This window comes from Molossus molossus, unplaced genomic scaffold (genome assembly GCF_014108415.1).
Source record: "Molossus molossus isolate mMolMol1 unplaced genomic scaffold, mMolMol1.p scaffold_m16_p_9, whole genome shotgun sequence".
NCBI classification, from domain to species: Eukaryota; Metazoa; Chordata; class Mammalia; order Chiroptera; family Molossidae; genus Molossus; species Molossus molossus.
The window spans coordinates 97,498,937-97,524,146 of NW_023425403.1; the positions used below are offsets into that span (position 1 = coordinate 97,498,937).

Below are 25,210 nucleotides of genomic sequence, written 5' to 3' on the forward strand. Positions count from 1 at the left end.
CCCTCCCGGGTCTCCGCTACCTCGGGCCAGAGGGCTTCGGACTCAGTCTTCAGCTCCGACGCGCGCCGGCGAGGAAAGGAGGGAGAGAAATCGTGCAGACCCGGACGAGAGATGTAAATCCCAGGGCTCGCCCACCGCGGCGGGGGAGGTGAGATGTAGCCGGCGCCCGCGTGGGATCCGCTGTCCAGCTCTGCGCCTGACTTCGGGACACCGCGGTCCCCAGAGGCCGCAGCCGCCTCACTACTGAACTCCGCACCTGGAAAATCGATCCGAGAAGCGCAGGATCCTCCCATTGGTTTCCAACGGGTTGCAGGCTCTGGGCTGGGGGCCAGGAAGGTCCGAGTCGGGGCTTATAGTGGGGGAGGGGGCCAAGGGCGGGAGAATCGGCTGTCCATCACAGGCCACGCCCCCTCCAGCTGCCTCCCACTACAGCCCCGCCCATAAGCCGTGGAACCCATGTACCAAGCCGAAAAATTGTCTACGCCCCAGGAGATGCTATTGGCTGAAAGGCCGTGGGAAGCTACTATCATCAACCAATTGAAATGCAAAGTCGTCCCCGTAAAGGCGGGGAAACACCGCATGCTTCCTCAGCAACCAATAGAGAAGAGAAATAGCGAAACGCTTCCTGAGTTCCGGGGTCGACTGAAGATGGCGGCCGCCGAAAAGGAATGGTGGTTGTGCGAGTTACTGAGGTGAGGAGTCGGTGGTGTGGCCGCGCAGGTTTCTGTAGTATTGCGGTGGTGGTGTCCGCCCCAGAAACTGAAGTTCTCGGGGAAGGGCGAAATTTGTCACGAATCTACGCTATTTTTCTCAAGTTCAGTGAGCGGCTCTTTCACTTAGGTGTCTTCTCGAGGGACTGGAGCCGAGTGGGTTAAAGAATATTCATGCGAAATATTTAAGTTCACAGCCTTTTCTTCGCCTGCCCCACTGTTTGCTGAAGGGTCGAGTTTCCCTCCCTGTTTCATTCAGCTTTTTCTTGCTCTTGTTTGCACTCCTGTTTACCTGCCATAGATTATTCATGTTTCTTCCTTATTTTCCTTATCATTGGGCTACGGGTTGTTTTCCAATATGTTATGTCTGTCTTTTTGGTAGAAGAATCTGGATCTTATTTCTGACTCCATAGTTTCTCCTCTTTCACTCACCAAAACTGTCGTTGTTAACATGTCACTTAAATACAAAGTTTACGTTGAATCCTCTGCATCTTGATCGTCCATTGATTTTTATTTCTGATTAATGTAAGAAGAGTTATATAGAATTATTGCAGTTATCATTATTACATAAGTAATAAATTGTTCCTTATAGAAAAATTAGGAAGTAGATGAGCAAAAATGAAAATACGCCAAGAATGTTACCATCCAGTGATAAGTATTAACATTTTGGTGAAAAAACTCCCACAGGAGTCCTGCAACAGACTCTTTTCCCACAACTGTTGTTGAAGCAATACTGTGTTTTACTTGTCTTGCCCTACACTAATAAAACAGAAAGACCTAGTCTATTCTGACAAGTTCTTATAACACCTACATACAGGGTGTGGGAAAAGTAGGTTTACAGTTTGTATGGAAAAATAATACAATAAATAACAACACAAGAATAAACTCTGTTTTGTGTACTCACAACTCTAAACCTACTTTTGCTCCACCCTTTTAGTTCAGGTTTAAAATGTACAATTAACAAAAGAGCATCCTGCCCTGGCTATGGGCCTGTGGACCAAAGAGCCACGGGTTCAATTTCTGTTGAGGGCACGAATCTTGGTTGCAGTTGGTCCCAGGCCCTGTTGGAGGTCATGTGGGAGGCAACCAATCCATGTGACACATCTATGTTTCTCTCTGTCTCCCTCCCACTCTACCTGAAAGATCAATGAAAAAATATCCTTGTGTGAGGATTTTTTTTTAAAGTAACAAAATAGCATCCTGAATAGCAGTATTTATGTATTCTCTCCAAAATTCAGGTATTGTTAGATATTTTTGTCCCTTCTATTTCAAATTCTATAATGATTTTTTTTAAAACGTTTTAAACAGGAAAGTCTGTTATCAGAGACTTCATATTCTTCCCTGTCATTTGAAATAGCCATTGCTTTGCACATAGTAATGGCTAAGTAAATGTTTGCTGAATGAATGACTAATTTTTCCAGTTTGGTATAGTATCTAGTATCACACAAAAATATCCCCAACTATCAGAGAAGGCTATTAAAATACACTCCCTTTTCCTAGTATGTATCTCAGTGAGTCTGTGTTTACTTTATATACTTCAAATAAAACAACATGTCACTATAGTTTGAATGCCAAAGCAGATACAAGAAGCCACCACTATCTTCTTTAAGCTAGACGTCAAAGAGATTTGCAAAACTAAAAGTGACACCCTTACTAAGTTTCCTTACTAAATACAGGGTTATTTAAAATAAAAATATTATAGGCCCTGGCCGGGTAGCTCAGTGTGTTAAGAGTATCGTCCCTATACACCAGGGTTGTGGGTTTGATCCCCAGTCAGGTCATATACAAGAAGCAACCAACAAATGCAGAAATAAGTGGAACAACAAATAGATGTTTCTCTCTCTCTCTCTCTCCCCCTCTCGCTCCCCCCTCCCCCATCTATCCCTCTTCCTCTCCCCCAAAATCAATAAATAAAAAATTTAAAAATAATAAATTAATATGTTATAGGTTAACATGTAATGGGTTTATCATTTTATTTATTTATTTATTTTCTTTATTGATTTTAGAGAAAGAGGAAGGGAGAAAGAGATAGAAACATCAATGAGAGAGAATATCGATTGGCCGCCTCCTGCATGCCCCCCACTGGGGATTTGGCCCACAACCTGGGCATGTGCCCTGACCAGGAATCAAACCAGCAACCTCTTGGTGCATAGGTCAATGCTCAACTACTGAGCCACACCGGCCGGGCAGACTTGTCATTTTTTAATGAATTCATAAATATTTTTTTAATTCCTCAGCTTTCATTTCTAATATGCTAAATATTGGTAGATATAATCATTTTATTTATCCTCACCCGAGGACGTTTTTTTCCATTATTTTGTTCAGATAGAGTAGGAGGGAGAGAGAGGAAGAGAGAGATAGAGAGAGAGAGAGAGAAACATCAACGTGAAAGGGACACATCGAGTGGATGCCACCCACACGACCAACCAGGACTGGGGACAAACTGTAACCAAGGCATGCGCCCTTAGCGGGAACTGAACCCAGGTCTCTCTGGACCGCAGGCCGATGCTCTAACTGCTGAGCCAAACTGGCCAGGGCAATATAATCATTTTAAACCAGTGGTTCTCAATAGCGGTAATTTTGCCCCTTCGGGACATTTAGCCATGTCTAGAGATAATTTTGATTGGCAGAATGTTACTGGCATCCAGTGGATCAAGGCCAGGAGTATGGCTAAACATCCTATGATGCATAGGACAGCCTTTATAACAAAACGTTACCTGATCTGTAATGCTAAGGTTGGGAAAACCTGATGTAAACAAAAGCTGTAAGGGTCCTCAGTAATTTTTAAGAGTGTAAAGGTGTCCTGATACCAAATCATTTTTTTTAATCCTCACCCAAGAATATAGTTATTCATTTTGAGAGAGAGAGAGAGACACATCGATTGGTTGCCTCCTGTACATGTCTGGACTGGGATAGAACCCACAACCTTTTGGTGGTCAGGACGCTCCAACCAACTAAGCCATCCAGCCAGGGTGAGACCAAATCATTTTAATAAGTTAAATATCTCTTTAAGTAATGAGCTTGATCACAATTAGAAAATCCCACATGAGAAATTTATTTCAAAACTGAGTATCAGCGCCCTGGCCTGATAGCTCAGTTGGTCCGAACATTCTGATAAGCTAAGGTTGCAGGTTCCATGCCAGGGTCAGGGCACATAAAAGAATCAACCAATGAGAACATAAATAAGTGGAACAACAAATTGATCTCTCTCTCTCTCTCTCTCTCTCTCTCCCACCCTCCTTCCCCCTCTCCCTCCCTTCCTTCCTCTCTCTCTCTAAAATCAATCAATAAATAAAATTTTTGATGATTAAATAAAATTGTTTTAAAAACTGAGTAAGATTTATTTCCAAATAATTTGTGTGTTCTCTACTTAACAGACAGTGAAACTATGTAACTGTACAATATATGCCCACATTTGCTTTGGTTATTAAGGAGCCCAGAGCCCAAGTTGCTGTTCCGTACTGTATACAGACTTAGAGCTTGCATATCTATTCCAGCCTGTCTTCTCTTTCCCACAACATACTGTAACTCTGTATTTCCCCTGGTCCCTGACTTTTTATTATTTAAGTTTTAGTATTTTGTTGTTTTTATTACTTACAAACCCCTCAAATCCTTCATAAAGAATAGGCACAAACTCTAAGAGAAAACTATATGGGATATGTGGTGGTGAACAAGCCTTTGCAGAGAGAGCTTCAGCTGACATGGGAATAAATAGCAGAGAACCTTTTAGCAGTGAGTGTGGGAGTGAGTTTACTAATGTGCACGAGGTAGAACATTAGTGGGTTTTTGGCAACTCATTCAGAGGCAAATAAGTGAAGGCAGTGATTTTAAATTTTAGGGTCATGTAAACAAATCAAATGGAGAAATTAAAATTCTGTTTCTCTTACCCCAGATATTGTTCTTGACGTAAAGAGAGAGAATAAAAGTGACGTACTGCCCTGGCTGATGTGGCTCAGTTGATTGGGCAGCGTCCTGTGCATTAAAGGGTTGTTGGTCTGATTCCCAGTCAGGGCACATGTCAGATTTCCAGCTCGAGCCCTGGGTGGGGAATGTGCAGGAGACATCCCATTGAAGTATCAATGTTTCTCTCTCTCCCTCACCTTCCTTTCTTTCTCTCAAAATCAATTTTAAAAAAATATATTTTACAAAAGTGGCTTACACCTGGCCAATATGGCTCAGTGAATTGACCATCATCCCATGGACTGAGGGGTCCTAGTTCGATTCCTGGTCAGGGCACATGCTTGGGTTGCAAGTTCGATCCCCCGTAGGGGGCGTGCAGGAGGCAGTCGATCAATGTTGCTCTCTCTCCCTTCCTCTCTATAAGAAATCAATAAAGGAAAAGAATTTTTTTTAAATGGCTTACTGTCTCACCAAACTTTTAACTAATAGAATTTTCATTATTCAAGAATACATATTCTGCCCAGGACAGTATGGCTGTTGGTTGGGCACCAAAAGGTTGCTGGTTCAGTTCCTGGTAGAGGGTGTGCAGGAGGCAGCCAATGGATGTTTCTCTCTCACATAGATGTTTCTCTCTCCCTCTCCCTTCCTCTCTCTCTGAGAATCACTGAACTATTCTTTTTAAAAAAAGGAAGAAGAAGAAGACATACTTTTGGGAGTTACATATTGTCATTTTGAGGGTCAGATGCTATTGCTAATGTCTTGTTGAGATTAGTAATTAAATCTGTTTTAATCCTTTAACACATATATTGAGTTAGGAGAAAAGTGGCTCAGCATTGATTTTTATCACTAATTAAAAAGAAAAAATGCATTAAATTGCTAACATTACTGTGGATATTGGAATTAAAGAGGTCTTACAGTTTTGTCACTGGATATTTTGTAGCATTCGAATTTTAATAATTGAGTATTTTGTTAGCAGACTTGCAAGGTATAAAAATTTTCTCTGCTACTAATATATAAAGTGGGTATGTAAAGTAGATTTTACTTATATTCATTTTTGCCTTTTCCCTCTTTTTCAGGTTTTTTTATTTGTTATTCTTCCCTGGGCTAATTGTTTGTGGAACTTTATGTTTGTGTTTGGTCTTTATCCTTTGGGGAATCAGAAAACTGCTGCAAAGAAAGAAAAACTCAGCATCATCTGGCAAAAAAGGGAAAAATCAAATAGTGATTGCATTCTTTCACCCGTACTGCAATGCTGGCGGAGGAGGAGAGAGAGTTTTATGGTGTGCATTGAGGGCCCTGCAGAAAAAGTAGGTATGCATCTTCCTTAGCTAATTTGCTATATTAAACATTTTTTAAAAAATCATTACCCAGAATTCATCTTTCTTGAATACCTTATTCATAGCCAGGAATTTATTTTCTGACTGTTCTTCAACAAGGAAATACTTCTCTCGTATGCCAACCTGCCTCACAAGATTGTATTGAATTTTAGTTGCTCTGATGGAAAAATGGAAAGTATCTCCCCTTTTATGGCAGTTTAAACTAGTCATCTTGGGAGAGTGTGTGGAGAAGAAATTGATTAATAAACAGAAAGTACTATAGAACACTTTTAGTCAGTGGTGGTATACCAAAAATAATCTTTATGAAGCATTTATTTTATTCTAATTCTGATACCATTATCAGTTGGATAGTCTTCAGTAAATCACCATCTTAGAAAGAATATAATATTATGCATCATTTAATGTTTCAGGTTTTTTTTCTCCCCACCCCATCCCCAAAATATTTATGATTCCCTTTTAGAAAGGAAAAAGCATAGTAAAATGCAGGTTTCGATATTGTTTTATCATACGTGAAAAACGATTATCCTTCCATGGTTATTATGCTTCATGCCCTCCATCTAGTTCCAAAGCCTTCACAGGTCATTCCCTTAGCTCTACATTTCTTTATTCTTGTTCCATTCTGGCTTCCAGCCACCACCCCTGTATTTCCATCTTCCATAAGTGCCTAAATCCAAAGAATTTTCTTAAATCCCAGCTTAATTCCCACCTCCCTGCAGCCCTACCTACCTTAACCTGTACTATTCTTTTCTTCTCTTAACTCTGTGTATCACCTTTGTCTCTCTAATGAGAGTATCTAACTCTTGAGGGTAGTGGCAAAGTTCTATATCTGTACACATACTCCCTAGCAATCCCTATTATCCCTAACTCACCTACAAGAAAAAAATATCCAGCACATGCCTGGGTTGCGGGCGTGATCCCCAGAGGGGGACATGTGGGAGTCAGCTGATCGGTGTGTCTCTCTCATCTATGTTTCTATCTTTCTCTCCCTCTCCTTTCCTCTATGAAAATATATTTTTTAAAAAAAGAAAAAAATATCCAAATAATTGATTGGTATGACACAGAAGATACTTTTTCATCTTGTTTTTGCCACATTTTGTTTCTCATCTCTCTCTGCTCCTTCACATAGACTGTGCCCCAGCATATTGTACTAGGAGCATCATGCTTTCTCTAGGTTCCTTGCCTTTTCATATAGTGTTCCCTTTTTTCTGAAATAATCTTTTTCCCTTCAATTAATTTTCTACAAGTCTTTCCTGACTCCTCATAAGCTACAGTATACAGTGATACCTCGGTTCTCGAACACCTCAGTTTTCGACCAAATCGGGATTCGAGAAACTTTTGTCTCGGAATCCGAACAAATATTTGGAACTCGAACTTCCGAGATGAGCCGAGTTGAGCCAAATGGCGTTCATTCGGCCCAGCGTGCCTTGCTTGCGTCATCAGTGTGAGTGCAGAGAGAGAGTCACGCTTTCCTATTGGTTTCATTGCTTCGGTTCTCGAACAATTCGGTTCTCGACCGTCCTCCTGGAACGAATTATGTTCGAGAACCGAGGTATCACTGTACTTTGTTTTTTCTTTATTGATTTGAGAGAGAGAGAGAGAGAGAGAAAGGGAGAAGAGAGAGAGATGGAAACGGAAACATCAATGAGAGAGAACATTGATTGGCTACCTCCTACATGTCCCCCACTGAGGATTTGGCTCACAACCTGGGCATGTGCCCTGACCGGGAATTGAACCAGCAACCTCTTGGTGCATGGGTCAACGCTCAACCACTCAGCCACACCAGCTGGGCAGCTATAGTATACTTTTCATTTGATCTAGCAATATTTATTGGGGACCTACTCTGTTTCAGGCACTGTAAAGAGTTGAGAGTAAATGGTGAACAAAATAGAGAAAATCATTCTTGCAGACCTTAAATTTTAGTTAAGACAGACAAAATAGTAACAAGCAAAAAAAAAAAGTCAAATGGTGAGAAGTGCTATATAAGAAATTAAAATAGGCCTGGCTGGTGTGGTTCACTAGTTGAGCATCAACCTATGCGCCAAGAGGTCACCAGGGTGATTCCTGGCCAGGGCACATGCCCAGGTTGTGGGCCCGATCCGCAGTGGGGAGCATGCAGAAGGCGACCAATTGATGTTCTCTCTCACCGATGTTTCTATCTGTCTCTCTCTTTTCCTTTCTCTCTAAAATCAATGAAGAAAAAATATTTTTAAAAAAATTTTTTAAAGAAAATAAAAACAGGATGATATGAGTGTGACTTGATACTTTAGATTGAGCGATTAGGGAAATTCTTTAAGGAGATACTTTTGAATGACAGAAAAAGCTAACATTTGCTGAGCTTTTACTTATATGCCAGGCATTCTTTGAAGAGTATTTTACTTGTGTTAGCTCACTCAATCCTCGTAACCACCTTGTGATCCTCGTTTGACAGACAAGGAAACTGAGTTACTAGAGCCCCTGTTCTAAACCACATGCTATACTGCCTACCTTATGAAAAGACAGAAGATGAGAAAAAAGATTTCAAAGCAGGGGTAACAACTAGAGCAAGTCCCCCTCAGGCTGAGGGAGCCTTGGCTGTTCATAGAAAGGACTGCCAGCTTGGCTGAACCTTGGTGGGCAAGGGGGAAGTAAGAGGAGGTTTTGGAGAGAGGCAGGACCCAGGTTACATATGACTTGAGTGTACAGGGTAAGGAGTTTAGATTTTATTTTAAGTACTGTGGAAAACCATGTGAGGGTTGTCAAAATTTGAAACATCTAAACCTTTAGAGAATTTATGAGTTTATTTCAGTGAAACTGACAACATAAGCTGGGAAGCAAGATGTCAGTTGCTTCCAAGAAATGACAGTTTGCAGCTTCTTTTATGCATTTGGAATTAAGGGAGGACCTTAAGGAAGATTATATGAAGGTGGGAGAAAAGGAGGTACAGGGTAGTTAACAAGATTATATGCTCTCTTGAGGCTGGTTACCCTTTAGAAGAGGGGTCTGAAAAGAAGTATTAACCTAGATGCACAGAAACAATGGACAGGGCTCATTTAAGACAAAGATGAGATTTTTAGTAAAGAAGTTATATGCCTGGGGCATGACTGACTACCCACCATGACCTGTCCAGTTAGGAATTCTTAATCAGATCATCCTGTAAGGTTACTTTCCATAGAACCCCTTTTTCATATATAGCGTTTGAAGCAGAAAGGTGATAACTCTGATTATCTATTGCTTCATAACAAACTACCTCAACATTTAGTGGCTTAAAACAATAATTTATTATTTCTCATAGTTTGGGGGTTGATAGGCCCTGTTTGGAATCCTTCATACTCATATATTATAGTTAAATGGCAGCTGGGGTCGGAGTCATCTGAAGACTTTTTCACTCACATCTGGTACCTTGGCTGAGATGACTGGAACATCTGAGGGCTGTCTGGCATCTTTGTCACCTGCCAGCCTCTCCATGTGACCTCCTTGGGCTTGCACATAACATGTCAGTCTCAGGATAGTTGGACTTCTTATATGACAGCTAACTCCCCTAGAGTGAAATAGAAGCTGTATATCCAGGGTCTAGAAACGAACATTGTTCACTTTATCTATATTTCATTGGTAAAAGCAGTCCCTGAGCCCACTGTTATTCCAAGGGAAGGGACATAAATCCCACCTCTTAATGGAAACTTGTCCAAGACTTTGCAGCTTCTTTAAGCTACCAGAAATAACATTCCTTTTTACATTTAAAAAGCATTGTTCTGGAAGCTGGGAGGGGCTAGAGAGGAGCAGTGAGATGCTCCTCCTCTAGGCTTCCACAGCATGCTGTGGCTGAATTTATCAATACATATCACACGGTTTTGTGGTTTATATATCGTTTCTACACCGGACTGAGCTTTTTGAGGATAAAGACTCATCCTTGAATCCCCAGAATTTAGTAGCTCATACTAGGTAATAAATAACTGTTTTATGACTTAATATTTACAAACATAGTCAGAGGGAGGCCAAAGCATTAAAAGTCATAGTATAGTTTTACATATTTCCATTATAATTATATATCGAATTGCGATGCAGTCACAAGATCTAGCTTTTAAAACCTTTTCACATTTCTCAGATAACATTGAAAAGTGCTTTAGCATTTGCGATTCTATCTAAAGATGTCTTTTGAATTTTAACTCTTATTTATTTTATTAATATTTCATTGCCATTTTTATACTAAGAAAGTTGCCAAAATAAAATTTTTTAATATTTCTTGAAAATGAAAACATCTCATTTATAAATCCTTTTTTGTGTGTGTGTCTGCTCTCTGTGAAACTCTTAATGGAGGAGATAGCAAACAACTAGAAGTCTCTTTTGAAGGACTAACATTTTAGATGTAGGGCAGGAAAGAATGAGGTTAGTAGTCCAAATGCAATGAGTGGAAAACATTTTTTTTTTTTAGTCTAAAAATACATTTCTTACGATTGTGAGAAAAAATATATGCAACTTTTTGCTTGATTTTAACCTAAACTAATGAAATTGTTAACTATTGTATTTTATATTAGGTATCCTGCAGCTGTTTACGTTGTTTATACTGGTGATGTTAATGTTAGCAGTCAACAAATACTAGAAGGTGCTTTCAGAAGATTTAACATCAGATTGATTCACCCAGTGAAGTTTGTTTTCTTAAGGAAACGCTACCTTGTGGAAGATTCACTCTATCCTCACTTCACACTGCTGGGCCAGAGTCTAGGATCCATCTTTCTTGGCTGGGAAGCTCTGATGCAGTGTGTTCCTGATGTTTACATCGATTCAATGGGATATGCATTCACACTTCCTCTGTTTAAGTATTTGGGTGGTTGCCGAGTTGGAAGCTATGTTCATTATCCCACTATTAGCACTGACATGCTCTCTGTAGTGAAGAATCAAAATGTTGGATTTAATAATGCAGCCTTCATTACCAGGAATCCTTTTCTCAGCAAAGTAAAGCTCATCTACTACTATTTATTTGCTTTTATTTACGGACTTGTTGGTTCTTGCAGTGATGTAGTCATGGTCAATTCTTCTTGGACACTAAACCATATTCTCTCACTGTGGAAGGTTGGGCATTGTACTAACATTGTTTATCCACCTTGTGATGTGCAGACATTTCTGGACATTCCCTTACAGGAGAAAAAGATGACCCCAGGACATTTACTGGTTTCTGTTGGCCAGTTCAGGCCTGAAAAGAATCATCCTTTGCAAATCAGAGCCTTTGCTAAATTGTTGAATATGAAGAAGACTGAGTCACTTCCTTCACTTAAACTTGTCCTTATTGGAGGCTGTCGTAACCAAGATGATGAATTCAGGGTAAACCAACTAAGAAGGCTTTCTGAGGAGCTAGGAGTTCAAGAAAATGTGGAATTTAAAATAAATATTCCATTTGATGAATTAAAGAATTACTTGGCTGAAGGAACAATTGGTCTGCATACCATGTGGAATGAGCATTTTGGGATTGGTGAGTTTGTCCTTGAATTTGTTTGATGCTATGAGATACACATTTTAGGTTGTTTTGATAAAATAATAATACTCTGAAAGTTTTTCTATTTCATAAATAAACTCAGATACAGAGGAAGTTCAGTTACACAGTTAAGAGGTAGAGCCCATATTCTAACCCAGATAGTCCCTGCTCTTCACCACATTTTCCGTCTCTACCTACCCCCATCTACATCCTGGTACAGATTCCTGGGCCCTGCCCTAATCCCACATAAGGACCAAGTCAGAATCTCTGGGTGGGGCCCAGGGCTAGGTATTTTGGTCAAACTCCTTAGGGGGTTCTGTTTTGCATCAAAAGCTGAGAACCACTGTCTTCAGGTGATCTTCTCTAATTCTTTGGTTCTTTTATTGATTCTCTTCTTTTTATGGGAATGGCCTCTCCTTTTCTTTCTACCAAATCTCTTTATATGTGTTCAACTTAAATTTCCTTTCCCTAAGTTGAGCCTTATCTATTCCAGTACTAATTGCTCTCTCTTCTCTGATCTTTGTTATGCACACATTTTGGTATAACATCAAGTACTGTTTTGTGTCTGATTTGGTTCAACATATGTCTGAAGTGCCTACTTGTGCCTCATACTGCTTAGGTGTTGGTAAAACAGAAAAACATAAAAGTGAAGTCTCCTACGCTACGGCTGCCATTTCTTTTATACTCTTTTCCATCCCTGGTTAGTAGCACAGTACTAAGGTCAGATGTACAGCAAGAACTTGCTGATGCAAACTTTCTGCATGGAGTCTGACTTCCTGTGCTTCCTTCCACAGATGTTGATTGAGTATTTACTGTGCCAGGCACTGGGGTGGGTGCTGAGAATGACTGTGACATAGGAAACGCTCTTACCTGCAGAGGCTCAAGCTCTGTGAATGATACAAATTAGACAGTCATTAACTGCACAGTGTGCTGAGTGCTATGCTAGGGCAAGTGCAGAATGGTATGAAAGCACCTAAGAACACACCTAACACAGACTCATGGGGTCAGGGAATAATGGCCCAGGAAATGATATGACATGTGGGGATCCGAACAGTAAATAGAAGCTAGTTGTGCAAAAGAGGGAAGGGTAGCCAGCAAAAGGTAGGTACAGTGTGGTGACAGGCATCACAAAAGTAGCATTAGCAGGCACTCTCAAGGAATGGAGTTCACTATGGCTGGAGCATGATGGAGGAGTGGCCTGCGCTGATCACATAGCCATGTTAAGCCAGTGGGAAAAGATAGAAAGATTTTAAGTATTGGATATAAAAGCTTTCTGTGTCCTAAAGTTCACTGTGGCTGCAATATGGGGAATGGATTGGTGAGGTGAGAAGCAGGAAGAGCAAGACTAGAAAGGCAGGAAGATGAGTTGGGCTGCTGCAGCAACCTGGATGAGAGGTGCTGGTACTCTGAACTTGGTAGGCAAACACACCAGAGAGATTCCAAAGAAGGATGGAACAGGACTTGGTGATTAATTGGATGTGTTAAATGAGGGACAAAGAGGAGTAAGAGACAACTGCCTAGGGTTTTTAGTTTGGACAACTGTGTAAATGGTGATGGCTTTCACCTAGAGAGGGAATCCAAGAGGAGAGGCAGTTGATGAGCCAACTTTCGAGCATGTAGAATTTAAATTGTCTGAGGGGTAAGTGCATGTGTACATCCAGCAGGCATTTACATGCATTAGTCTGAGTACAGGAGAGGGATCTGATTTGGGAATACGGATGAGCTGTTTTCCAAGTAGGTACTGCGGGTCCGGTAGATGTGGATAAGATTGCCTAAGGCAGTGGTTCTCAACCTTCCTAATGCCACGATTCTTTAATACAGTTCCTTATGTTGTGGTGACCCCCAACCATAAAATTATTTTCATTGCTACTTCATAACTGTAATTTTGCTACTGTTGTGTCTTAGGCAACCCCTATGAAAGGATCGTTCGACCCCCAAAGGGGTCGCGACCCACAGGTTGAGAGCCACTGGCCTAGAGAAAGTGTGTAGAGAGGCCCGTAGTACGAACTGCTGAGGAACAGTAACAGCTCAGAAATGGGCAGAAGAGGGGCCAGCAAAGGTGAAAAGAAGAAATAGAGGAAGGAAGAAAACCAGTACAGTGCAATGTCTTGTAAATCAAAGGAAGAGTAAGGGCAGCAAGTTCCCATGCTTCCCAGACGCTGGGCCAGATAAGGAAGTCACGGGTAACCAGGGCAGGAGGGTGGGAGCAAGAGCTGAATTGTGGTAAATTGAGCATTGAGTATAGGTGAGCAAGTGGAGTAGTAGCAGTGTTTTTTGTTGTTTGTTTTTCACACAAGGCAAGTAGAGAGGAAGAGGTGGAAAATCCTGGAAGGAGGGGATAAAATTGATTAGATTGAAGTCTCTGAGAAAGTTTAGAGGAATGGTATCCAGCCTTGAACAGAATATTATGGTATAATCTATATTTTTCAAATAAGAATTCAAATTACAACACTAGCAGAAAATGTCTGTCCCATAGAGATTTTACGAGTGTTGAAGAAACTGTTGTAATGATTTCATTTCTTGTCTGTGCATCTAGAATATCAGTTCTGTAGTCAACTAAATTGCTTTCTTAAGGCTTAATTCTCTCTAGAAACATGGTTAAGAAATGCTGGCTAGAGTAACTTGCATCCTCGCCTACATTATTTGGCAGAAACTAACCAAACTTTCATTTAGTTCACTGCTGTTGGGCACACAGTAGTCTCACATTTGCCAGGAATCAGGCAGTTAACGTAATCATAAGCAATAGTATGCCTCACTGAGATGGCTTACTTTTTTCTTTTTTCTCCTAATGCTGTAATTTCATTCTTGTTCTTATGAACATGTTCAAAACCTTTAAAAACAACATGATTTTGTTTTTTCCTCAGGAGTTGTTGAGTGTATGGCTGCTGGCACAGTTGTCCTTGCACACAATTCAGGGGGCCCAAAGCTTGACATTGTCATTCCTCACCAAGGGGAAGTAACTGGATTTCTGGCTGAAAGTGAAGAAGGCTATGCCGAGACAATGGCACATATTCTTTCCATGTCTGAAGAAAAGAGACTCCAAATCAGAAATAATGCCCGTGCATCAGTTAGCAGATTCTCTGATCAGGAGTTTGAACTGACATTCCTGTCATCTGTGGAGAAGTTATTTAAATAATGCCATATCTGTACAAATTTAAGATATTTTATGTAAAATGGGTAAATACCTTCACATGTGAATATTTTTCTAAACTCATTTTCTCTTGTAATAAAGTCAGCCTAAGCAATGCTCTTTAGATATATAAGCAAGGTTATTTATTTCAAGGAAAAAAAGGCAAAATTACCTAAATAGAAAAGGTAACCTTATGTGTTTAAATGTAAAAAATTTAGATTAGTTCTTGGTCTCAAAATATGGATCTGAAAGAAAAAAAGTGAACCATCTTAATTTTGGTATAATCCATATGTTTCAAATCCCATTTGGCAAATCACTTTAGTAACCAGGAAAGAGAATTCCCTTTTAGAAAAAAAGGAAATGTTGAAAGAAAAATGGGTGGCTGATAATTGATTAGTACTTTAGAATTGTTCGACATTTTTGGAACACAGAAAAATTCTGGTACATTTAAATTTTAAACAATATTATAGAAGACCTTTTTTTTAATATGTCTAATGAGTTTCTTAAAAGAAAAAGAAACTTTAAGCAGGCTTAGCCATATTCTAAAAGCATGTCGTCAAGTCCGGCCGGTGTGGCTCACTGGTTGAGCGTTGACCCATGCACCAGTAGGTCACCCGTTCGATTCCCAGTTTTGGGCCCGATCCCCAGTGAGGGACATGCAGGAGGCGGCAGTCAGTGTCCTCTCTCATCGATGTTCCTGTCCCCCTCTCCCTCACCCTACCTCTCTCTCTCAAATCAATAAAGAAAAAAATTTTTTTTTGTACGTGCCCTTGGCGGGAACCAAACCCAGGACTCTCTGGTCCACAGGCCGACACTCCAACCACTGAGCCAAACCAGCCAGGGCAAGAAAAATATTTTTTAAAAATAATAATAAAAATTTTAAAAGTAGCCCTGGCCAGTTTGGCTCAGCGGTTAAAGCGTCGGCCTGCGGTCCGGAGAGACCCGGGTTCGGTTCCCGCTAAGGGCACGTACTTCGGTTACAGTTTGTCCCCGGCCCTGGTTGGTCGTGCGGGTGGCAGCCACTCGATGTGTCCCTTCACATCGATGTTTCTCTCTCTCTCTCCCTTCCTCTCTCTCCCTCCCACTCTATCTGTACAAAAAATGGAAAAATATCCTCGGGTGAGGATAAAAAAAAAAATTTTTTTAAATAAAAGCATGTAGTCAATAAACAAACTGACTATGATTGGTCTGTAGGTGCCCATAGGCACGAAGAGGTCAAGGTACTGCTGGTAATCTTTTCCATGACTAGGTATTTGTGAAAATAGTTTTTTGGCCCTGGCCGGTTTCGCTCAGTGTTTAGAGCATTGGCCTGCGGACCAGAGAGACCCGGATTTGGTTCCCACTAAGGGCATGTACCTCAGTTGCAGTTTGTCCCCGGCCCCGGTTGGGGTCGTGTGGGTGGAACCACTCAATGTTTTTCTTTTTTTCTTCCTTTCTCTCTCCCTCCCACCCTATCTGAAGATAAATGCAAAAAATCCTCGAGTGAGGATAAAAAAAATATAGTTTTTTGTTTAGTGCTGTCAGTACATTTTTATGAGCCTTGCATTATTCTTTAACATTTCCACATCTTAGAGTCAGCTTTAAGTCATTCTGAAGGTCTGAGTAACACCACCACAATTAGTTGTTTTTCTGACAGTGGTGATATAACATACAGATCCATGTGTCCATGTGCAGAGTCCCTATGATCAGCATCATGCATTGCTATATGACAGGGTATAATTCTGAAGAGAGCACTGGGCCTGACCTCAGCTTCATCATTTACAAATGTCTGATCTTTTTATTGTTCTTAATCCTCACCCGAGGATATTTTTTCCTTTAATTTTTTTAGAGAGTAGAAGGGAGGGAGGGAGGGGAAGAGAGAAAGAAATAGTAATGTGAGAGATACATCAATGTTGCCTGCTGCACACAGGATCAAACCTGCAACCTAGGTATGTATCCTTGACTGGGAATCGAACCCACAACCCTTCAGTGCACAGGCCGATGCTCTAACCACTGAGCAACATCAGCCAGGACAAACGTCTGATCTTTTGACACTAAAGCTTTTCTTAATCTTTCTGAGTCTAATCTATAATTCGTCTATAATCTGGACGTGGTAATGCCTGTCCTCACTGCCTTTTCAAGTTCTGATACTAAGATGGAAAGTATGTGAAAATTATAAAAGTTGCCTGGCCACTGTGGCTCAGTGGTTGAGCGTCATCCCATGCACCAAGAGGTCGCCAGTTCGATTCCCAGTCAGGGTACATGCCCAGGTTGTGGGCTTGATCCCCAGTGGGGAGCATGCAGGAGGCGGTCTGTTGATATTTCCTCTTATCGATGTTTCTCTCCCTTCTCTCCCTCTCCCTCTCTAAAATCAATAAAGAAAAAAATTTTAAAAGAAAATTATAATAGTTTAATTAAAGGTAACTGCCCTGGCCAGGTGGCTCAGTTGGAGTGTTGTACTGCACACCAAAAAGTTGCGGGTTCAATCCCCAGTCTGTATGCATATGGGAAGCAATAGTCAAAGTTTCTCACTTTGATGTTTCTCTCTGCCCCCTCTTCCTCTGTCTCTAAAATCAATTAAAAACAAAAAACATATCCTCAGCTGAGAATTAAAAAAAAAAAAAAAAAAAAACAGGAAAAAAGTAGCAATGTATAGTAAATATCTTCTGTAATTCTACCTTTATCACTGCATTAGGACCCTAAGTAGATTCTTGGTTGCTAAGCCAGTAGCTGGGAAATCGGTCTAATTTAGGAGGACTTCTATCCTGAATGACTAGCATGGAAAAGTGAATATATACATTTGTGCAGCATCGAAATAGAGACCTACAATTTACGGCATTTTCTGTGTATATAGTCAGTTCCTTCTAGTTCAGTGACTTGACCTCCTTCCCAGTATGATACCTCTTTGTGTTAGGGGCATGTTAAAGAGGTATGTTTTCCTTTTCAACTTTATCTCCGTTCATCAATCCAGCCATTTTATTATCTACTCCCAGTTATATTGTGATGTGTCTGTAGGCCATCTACTGACATCAGATCAAAAAGCAGCAAAACTGAGTCCCAGGATGTTCTGACACACTAACATAGCTTTGCGTTGGAGATGATTCAATTTAGAAAAGAAAAATGGGTAGAAATTGGAGCTGGAAAGAATGCTACCAATTCCCTAGTACAGTTTCCCTTTATTTTCAACTTTACAATTTAAAGAATTTAGACTTCTTCGGTATCACAAAGCTGTTTCATGACAAAACCGGGACAACTTGGGTGGTCCTAGCCCAGTGCTTTCTCTTACTTAAACCTAGTCTTTGAGGTAAGATTCATACCATTGTCCACTCAGCCTACCCAAAGAAAATCATGAGGCAAAGACAAACCGAAATCGAGCATAAGTATAGGATGTAGTAAAGAAGAAAAGGATTCTGAAATTCCATAAAACATTTTTAAGCTTGTTTCTTCAAAACATTTTTTATCACAAATATTGGAAAATATAATTTGCATATATATTTACTTTCATGTTCCTAATGTGGTATTACTACTTTTCTTTTTCCTGAATGTTTGGTACCATGAAAGTGTCAGAACAATAAGTCAGCTACTGTCTGGAGAAAGTCTGAGTAACTATTCCTATAAGATGTTGCTTTTGAGTGGGCTATGTTTTAAACCCACAACAGTAGTGATTCACATCCATATTTCCAGTTGTGCATGTTCTTTGTATAGTAATCTATTTATATCTAAATGAGATCTAAAGAAGTAATTTTCATTATCTTGAATACTTTTCCTAGTATGGTATGTTTATACCCTGCATGTAGTCTCCCAATTCTGTTTTTTTTATTATCTACTAATATTTCAAGTTTCACATGCCAAGATTTTTTTTTAAGAAAGGGGGAAATAAATTAAGGCAAAACAAAACCATTTTGTTTTTTAAATAACTTTTTAAAATGAATATTTCAGACATACAAAACATTCTGTGAAGCAGAGCTTCATATACTTTATTTTAATAATTTTCAGGGTACTTTACAAAATTATCTTATAGACAAAATTCTGAGATAGGAGCCAGTATGATTACCAATGCTTTCAGAATATTTGTGTTTAAGTATGTAAATGTATCTCAGACTCCAGAACTATGATATAGATAAATAAATGAGAGTGTGTCTGTGCTAAATTTGTTTGCAGGTACAAAAAAAGTTACTATTGAAGGGATTCAGAGCAGAACTCCCCAAAATGTGCTACTTTGGCATGTGAAGTATTTTGAGATGAAGGCATGCCAGACCCTTCAGGCTCAGGAGAAACTTTTACCTATCCCTTAAAGAACTTAAATGTGGGGCCTTGCCCATAATAGGAGTTATCACCAGAAATAACTTCTTATGACCTATCTATAGGGCAGGATAAACTTCCAATTACTAAACATTTGCTCATATGTCCTGCAGATGCTCTCCCCTCTGAAGCCCCTTAGCTCTGAATGCCATGTCTACCTTATTTTCCCTTTTTTGCTTCTGAAACTCTCCTGTATGTAGGGTTCCCATACATACATATGTAATTAAATTTGGTTATTTTCTCATGTTAATCTGTCTCATGTAGATTTAATCATTAGACCAACTGAAAGAACCTTTAAAGGTAAAGTTTTTCTCCCCACACTTGTGTTAAACCACAAGAAATTATGCAAATACTAGAATCAATTATACCCCTGCAATTTACCCTACCCTCTCCCACTGTTCCTATGCTACTTCTTTTTCCACTTCCCCACCCTAAATTTAAGGCCATCTTTGGTGTTGGAGAAGCATCAGCTCTAATGCTGTAGAGCTATGTGCTCAGGTGGACTATATGTAAATGTTACAAGACACTTAGAAGGGAAGTTAAGGCTTGATACACCTATTGGTGTGGCTCAGTGGACTGAGAGTCATCGTCCCATGGACTGAGAGGTCCTGGTTTGATTCCTGGTCAGGGCACATGCCCGATTTCGTGTTTGATCCCCAGTGGGGGACATGTAGGAGGCAGCTGATAGATGTGTTTTTCTCACATTGATGTTTCTCCCTCTCTAAAAAATCAATAAAAACATATTAAAAATAAAGAGTGATCAATTTAATAGCTATCATACATAAAAATGCATTTTTCTAATAAAATTTATTCTAAAAACACATGCAAGTTTGATTAATAGTTTCAATTTAATAGATGCAGCCAAGCCTAAACAGAAAAGTAATCAGAACTGTCTGTAGAACATGCTTTAGGTAGTGCTATGTGTAAGATGGGTAATGTGAATTAGGGGCTGAAGCAGGTATAAAAACCTTGCAGATATGTGTACTTATCACAATGAATGCTAATGTACAGCAAAGAACTCAAAATCTTAGAATGAATGACAATCAGACTTTATGCCTAATACCTAAAGGAGACATTAGCCAAGCATGTTGTCACTGGAGCAAACCTAATAAACTTACCCTTAAATATTGACCTTAAACATTCATTCCTTCTATTCTTCCTGCATACTATAATTGACTGATCTTTGGATTTGGGGGATATTTAGGAACTGTGTTGAATTTCCCATGTTTTCAAATACTGTTCAGACAGAAATGATCACCTAAAGACACCAGCAGATTGGATATGTCTGAACCAGATAATATCCCAAAAGTAAATTAAATATGTATACACTGACCACTAAAAGAGGTGTATAACCCGGCCGGTGTGGCTCAGTGATTGAGCATGGACCCATGCACCAGGAGGTTGCTGGTTCGATTTCCAGTCAGGGGACATGCCCAGGTTGTGGGGCCGATCCCCAGTGGGGGCATTCAAGAGGTGACCAATTGATGTTCTCTCTCATCGGTGTTTCTATCTCTCTCCTTCTTCCTTTCTCTCTCTCTCTCTAAAAAAAGCAATAAAGAAGAAAAAAAATTAAAATAAATAAAAGAGGTGTACAATCATTGATGCTTTAATACCTCAGGATATGTGTTACCTAGTTTGAAATTAACACAATGGTGAGAACATTTTAAATATTCCCAGCTTCATGATGTGACAATACTGAACACTCTCCCTAAAGAAGTAGACTCTAACTCTATATACCAAATTTAAAGAACAGTCCCTCAAACATCACCAGGAAATAAAGGCATTAAAGACTGGAAGCATCCCACAGTTAGAGGCATCCTGCTACATGTGTTCACCACAGTTAATAAAATTATACCAAATGGAAATACTAAGCTGACCTTACAAATAATCTGACGAACTCCTCCTCATCTTTGTTTTCTTGGTTCAGCAATGTATCAATGTGCAATTTTGGTTTTATTTTTATTATAGAGCAGTTATTTCAGGCAGAATTCTACTAAGAAATAGGATAACCCTGCCCAGCTGGTGTGGCTCAGTGGATTGAGCATCACCCCATGGAATGAAGGGTCCTGGTTTGATTTTTGGTCAGGGCACATGCCTGTTTCGGGCTCGATCCCCAGTGGAAGGCATGCAGGAGGCAGTTGATTGATGTTTCTCTCTCACATTGATGTTTTTCTCTCTAAAAAAGCAATAAAAACATTTTTAAAAATGCTGTCTTCCGTAGCAGCAGATTAATCAACAATATCTATTAAGCTCCAAGCACACGTTCAACAATGAGATTGCTACAATCAATACAAAAAAGTTTTGTTTCCTGACAAAAAGTTTACAGTCTTACTGAGGAAATTGTATTAGCATTTATTTACTCATTCAAGCAACATTTTTGGCATTATGCTAAGCACTATACATAAAAAGACTATTTCAAGAATTTATAACCTATACATTTGAAACTATCAGAAAGTAATTCAATAAAACATAATAAAATGATTATTTGGTGTATAATGAAAGACATGCCTTGTTCCTCTTTTGCTCAGTTGCCTTACTCCCATGTCAACATCAGCTTCAAAATAGTGTATTCAATATAACCAGAGATTTCAAAATCACGGTTTTATAAAATGGCAGATTCATTATTTTAAATGAATGAGTTTGTACCAGCTTTCTATCGCTGTCTTAACATGATCACAAACTAAGTTAAAACAACACACATTTATTATCTTAGAGTTCTGTAAGTCAGAAGTCTAAAGTGCAATGGACACAGAATAGTGTAGCGAAGGCAGGGGCGGGGCACAGAGGAGGGGATCATTGGGGGAAAGAAAGGGGCACATATGTAATATTTTCAGCAATAAAGATAAACTTTTAAAAGTCTGAAGTGGCGCCTGGCCAGTGTGGCTCAGTGGTTGAGCATCAACCCATGCACCAAGAGGTTGCCAGTTCAATTCCCAGTCAGGGGACATGCCCAGGTTGTGGGCCAAATCCCCAGTGGGGGCATGGAGGAGGTGGCCAATCAGTGTTCTCTCTCATCAGTTTCTATCTATCATCTATCTATCTATCTATCTATCTATCTATCTATCTATCATCTATCTATCTATCATCTATCTCCCTCTACCTTCCTCTCTTTCTAAAAATCAATAAAGAAAAAATAAAAAAATGTTTTAAAAAGTCTGAAGTGGATTTCACTGGACTAAATCAAGGTGTCAAAAGGGCTTTGGGCCCTGGCCAGTTTGGCTCAGAGTGCCACAAAAAAAAATAATTAATTAATTAATTTTTTTTAAAAAAGGCTTTGGCCATGTCCTCTGTCTTCAAAGACAGCAGCATCAGGCCATCTCCCTCTCTGGTGCCATCTCTCTGATTCTACTGTCTCCTTCTTCCACTTTTAAAGACTCTTTTGGCCCTGGCTGGTTTGGCTCAGCGGTTGGAGCATCAGCCTGCGGACCAGAGAGTCCCGGGTTTGGTTCCCGCTAGGGGCATGTACCAAAAAATAAATAAAAATAAAATAAAGACTCTTGTGATTATATTGGGCCCACCTGGGGCCCAATGATAACCTCCCTATTTTAAGGTCAGCTGATTAACAACCTCAATTCCATCTGCGAATTTAATTCCCCTTTGCATTTAAAATAATATATTCACATTTGGGAAGGAAGGAGGCACATTACTATGCATATCACATATACTATCTGAAAGATTTCTTAATAGAGGTTTTAAACAAAATATTAATTTCTACACACAAATTTTAGTTTTGCCCTGGCCAGTTTGGCTCAGCAGTTAGAGCGTCGGCCTGTGGACCAGAGAGGCCTGGGTTTGGTTTCCGCTAAGGGCACATACCTCGGTTGCAGTTTGTCTCTGTACCAGTTGGGGTGTGTGAGTGGCAACCAGTCGATGTGTCTCTCTCGCATCGATATTTCTCTCTTTCTCTTCCTCCCTCTCTTCCTCCTGCTCTGTCTGAAGATAAATGCAAAAATGTCCTCAGGTGAGGATAAAAATAAAAAATAAAATTAGTTCTGTTGTCTAAATTTAGAGAGAAAAATTAGTAAATCCTTGGGATTACTGGAAAAGCCTTATAATAAATGAGTATTTATGACTTGTACCCAAAAAGATACTACAGTTAATAGATACTAACTTACTGCTTAAGAAAAAGTACAATAATCACACTTGTGTATTTTGACTGGTTGTTGATGTTCCTTGGTCTTCATCAACAATAAAAAGTTTGCCTTTAGATGGAATAGAAATATTCTCCAAACCACCATTCAATTCTACATATTTCTGCATGCTTATCCCTTCTCCTAACTTTTCAGTGTCCTTAGAGGAACTGGAAGACTCTTCTTTTTTTTCCTTCTCTTTGGAAGTAGTGAGTTTTTCCAGGGATTCTACTACTTTGCTTCTCAACTCATCTTCAGATTCTTCAAAATTTCTGAAATAATAAACAGTAAAAATCAACTTCACGATATCAAAACACTGAAGAATACAATTGAAAATTAGTTTCCCTTCTAATGATCCACTCCTACTTCAGCAATACGAAAGCTGCATTTTCACCTAGGTAATAAATTATTTATCATACCAGTCTGGTTTTTCTAAGAAAGATAACCAATGTTAGGAGAATCAGTATTCTGACTGGCTGGACTTGTTTTCAACAAGCTTTATTATATTATTAATACCCATCTACTCTAATGTGTAAAAAGAGAAGCAAGAAGACAACAAAGAAAAAATATGCCATATATTGAGCACTCATTATATGCCAGTCACTGACCTAGAGCACTTTACACATACTCTGTTTCATCTAATGCTAACACAACTTGCAGCAGACATTGTCATCATCAATTTATAAAGAGTCGGGGCTCACAGAAGTAAAAAAAAAAAGTGCCCAAGGTCTCTCAGCTACTAATTAGTAGGAGTAGGAATTGAAATTATGTCTAAGACTGCAACACTGATACTTTAGAAGGGAAGAAGGCAACAGACTAAGAAAACCATTCTCAAAGATCATTAATATTTAAGTGGTGAAGAAGATTGACGAAAAACTTGTAAAAGCCAAGAATGTTTATCATGGAAGCCAAGCCAAGCCAGTGTGGCTCAGTGGTTGAGCATTGACCCATACACCAAGAGGTCACCCATTCGATTCCGGTCAGGGCACATGCCCAGGTCGTGGGCCTGATCCCCAGTGGGGGACATGCAGGAGGCGGCCAATCGATGTTCTCTCTCATCGATGTTTCTGTTCCTCTCCCTCTCCCTTCCTCTCTCTCTAAAATAAAATTTTTAAAAAAATTATAATGGAAGCCAAGAAACAGAGACTTTCCAGAAAGAGGGAACAGCAAAATAGAATGAGACTGAGAAATGACGATCCGATTTGGCAATGTCAAGATAATAAATGACTGCTGTGCTATGTGGCAGGAGCCATCAAGAAAGCAATAAGCTCTGGCTGGTTTGGCTCAGCGGTTAGAGCGTTGGCCTGCGGTCCAAAGAGACCCGGGTTCGGTTCCCGCTAAGGGTGCGTACCTCGGTTGCAGTTTGTCCCCAGCCCCGGTTGGTTGTGCGGGTGGCAGCCACTCGATGTGTCCCTTTCACGTCGATGTTTCTCTCTCTCTTTCTCTCTCTCTTCCTCTCTCTGTCTCTCTCTCTCCCACTCTATCTGAACAAAAAATGGAAAAATGTCCTTGGGTGAGGATTAAAAAAAAAAAGAAAGAAAGAAAGCAATAAGAGGTAAGAAGGCGGTAACAATGAGCTTAAACTCCATGAGGAGGAGCCTAGTTCTGCAAGGACAGTCTCATCTCCACAACATGGGGAGGAGTGGGAGGTTTTTTTTGGTGTTTATCAAAACGAGAGAGATTTGGGGATGTTTATATGCTGAGAGAAAGTAGGTAATAGACAATGAAAATATACAAAAAGGTCACTAAGGAAAAGGCTAGAAAAGGAAACAGTTTTTCCTCTAAGAAGGAAGACAGGAGAGAGAAGATAAGTGCTCATGTGAAGGCAGAGAAGTTATACAACTAGACGATTGAGATGATTCCACCAATAAACCACATACTGTACTATCTCTGTTAATTAGGAGGCACAGCAAGGTGGATGGGGATAAATGCGAAGTGCTGACGCTTTGGAAGGAAGCTGACCACTCATAGGATTACTAGATATTACAGAGGTCTGCAGTAATACTGGACATCACAAATTTGGTGTGGACCACGAATTACAGCTCTCATTTGTTAAGCTATCTTTATTGAGGTATATGGTTACACAGAACAAGGATGTGTCTAGGTGTGAATTTCTTTTCATTGTTCCTGCTTGGTTATTGTTTTATTTCCCAGATATGATGATTTATGCCTTTCAATAATTATAAAAAGTTCACAGCTATAATTGCTTTGAATGTTGCATTTCCCTATTTTCTCCTTCTGGAAATCTTTTTAGATATATATTGGAACTTCATGCC

General features: G+C 39.8%; 2 protein-coding genes across 3 annotated transcripts in view; one reads left to right on the top strand and one right to left on the bottom strand.

Moving 5' to 3' along the window:
* Window positions 1-610: 610 nt before the first annotated feature.
* ALG11 (ALG11 alpha-1,2-mannosyltransferase) lies at window positions 611-24,897 on the top strand. 2 transcript variants are annotated; one of them, XM_036250001.1, is made up of 4 exons: window positions 611-692; window positions 5,687-5,917; window positions 10,459-11,390; window positions 24,836-24,897. In XM_036250001.1, the coding sequence occupies exons 1-4, from the start codon at window positions 649-651 to the stop codon at window positions 24,874-24,876; spliced, it is 1,248 nt and encodes a 415-aa protein (XP_036105894.1). In that variant the 5' UTR covers window positions 611-648; the 3' UTR covers window positions 24,877-24,897. The 2 variants fall into 2 exon arrangements, with proteins under 2 accessions (XP_036105894.1, XP_036105893.1); XM_036250000.1 differs by lacking the exon at window positions 24,836-24,897 and adding an exon at window positions 14,258-14,616.
* NEK5 (NIMA related kinase 5) overlaps window positions 22,942-25,210 on the bottom strand; it is a 115,257-nt gene continuing 112,988 nt past the window's right edge. The window contains exon 24 of the mRNA XM_036249999.1: window positions 22,942-23,206. Coding sequence (XP_036105892.1) covers window positions 22,942-23,206 — 265 coding nt within the window. The remainder of the gene's footprint in view (window positions 23,207-25,210) is intronic.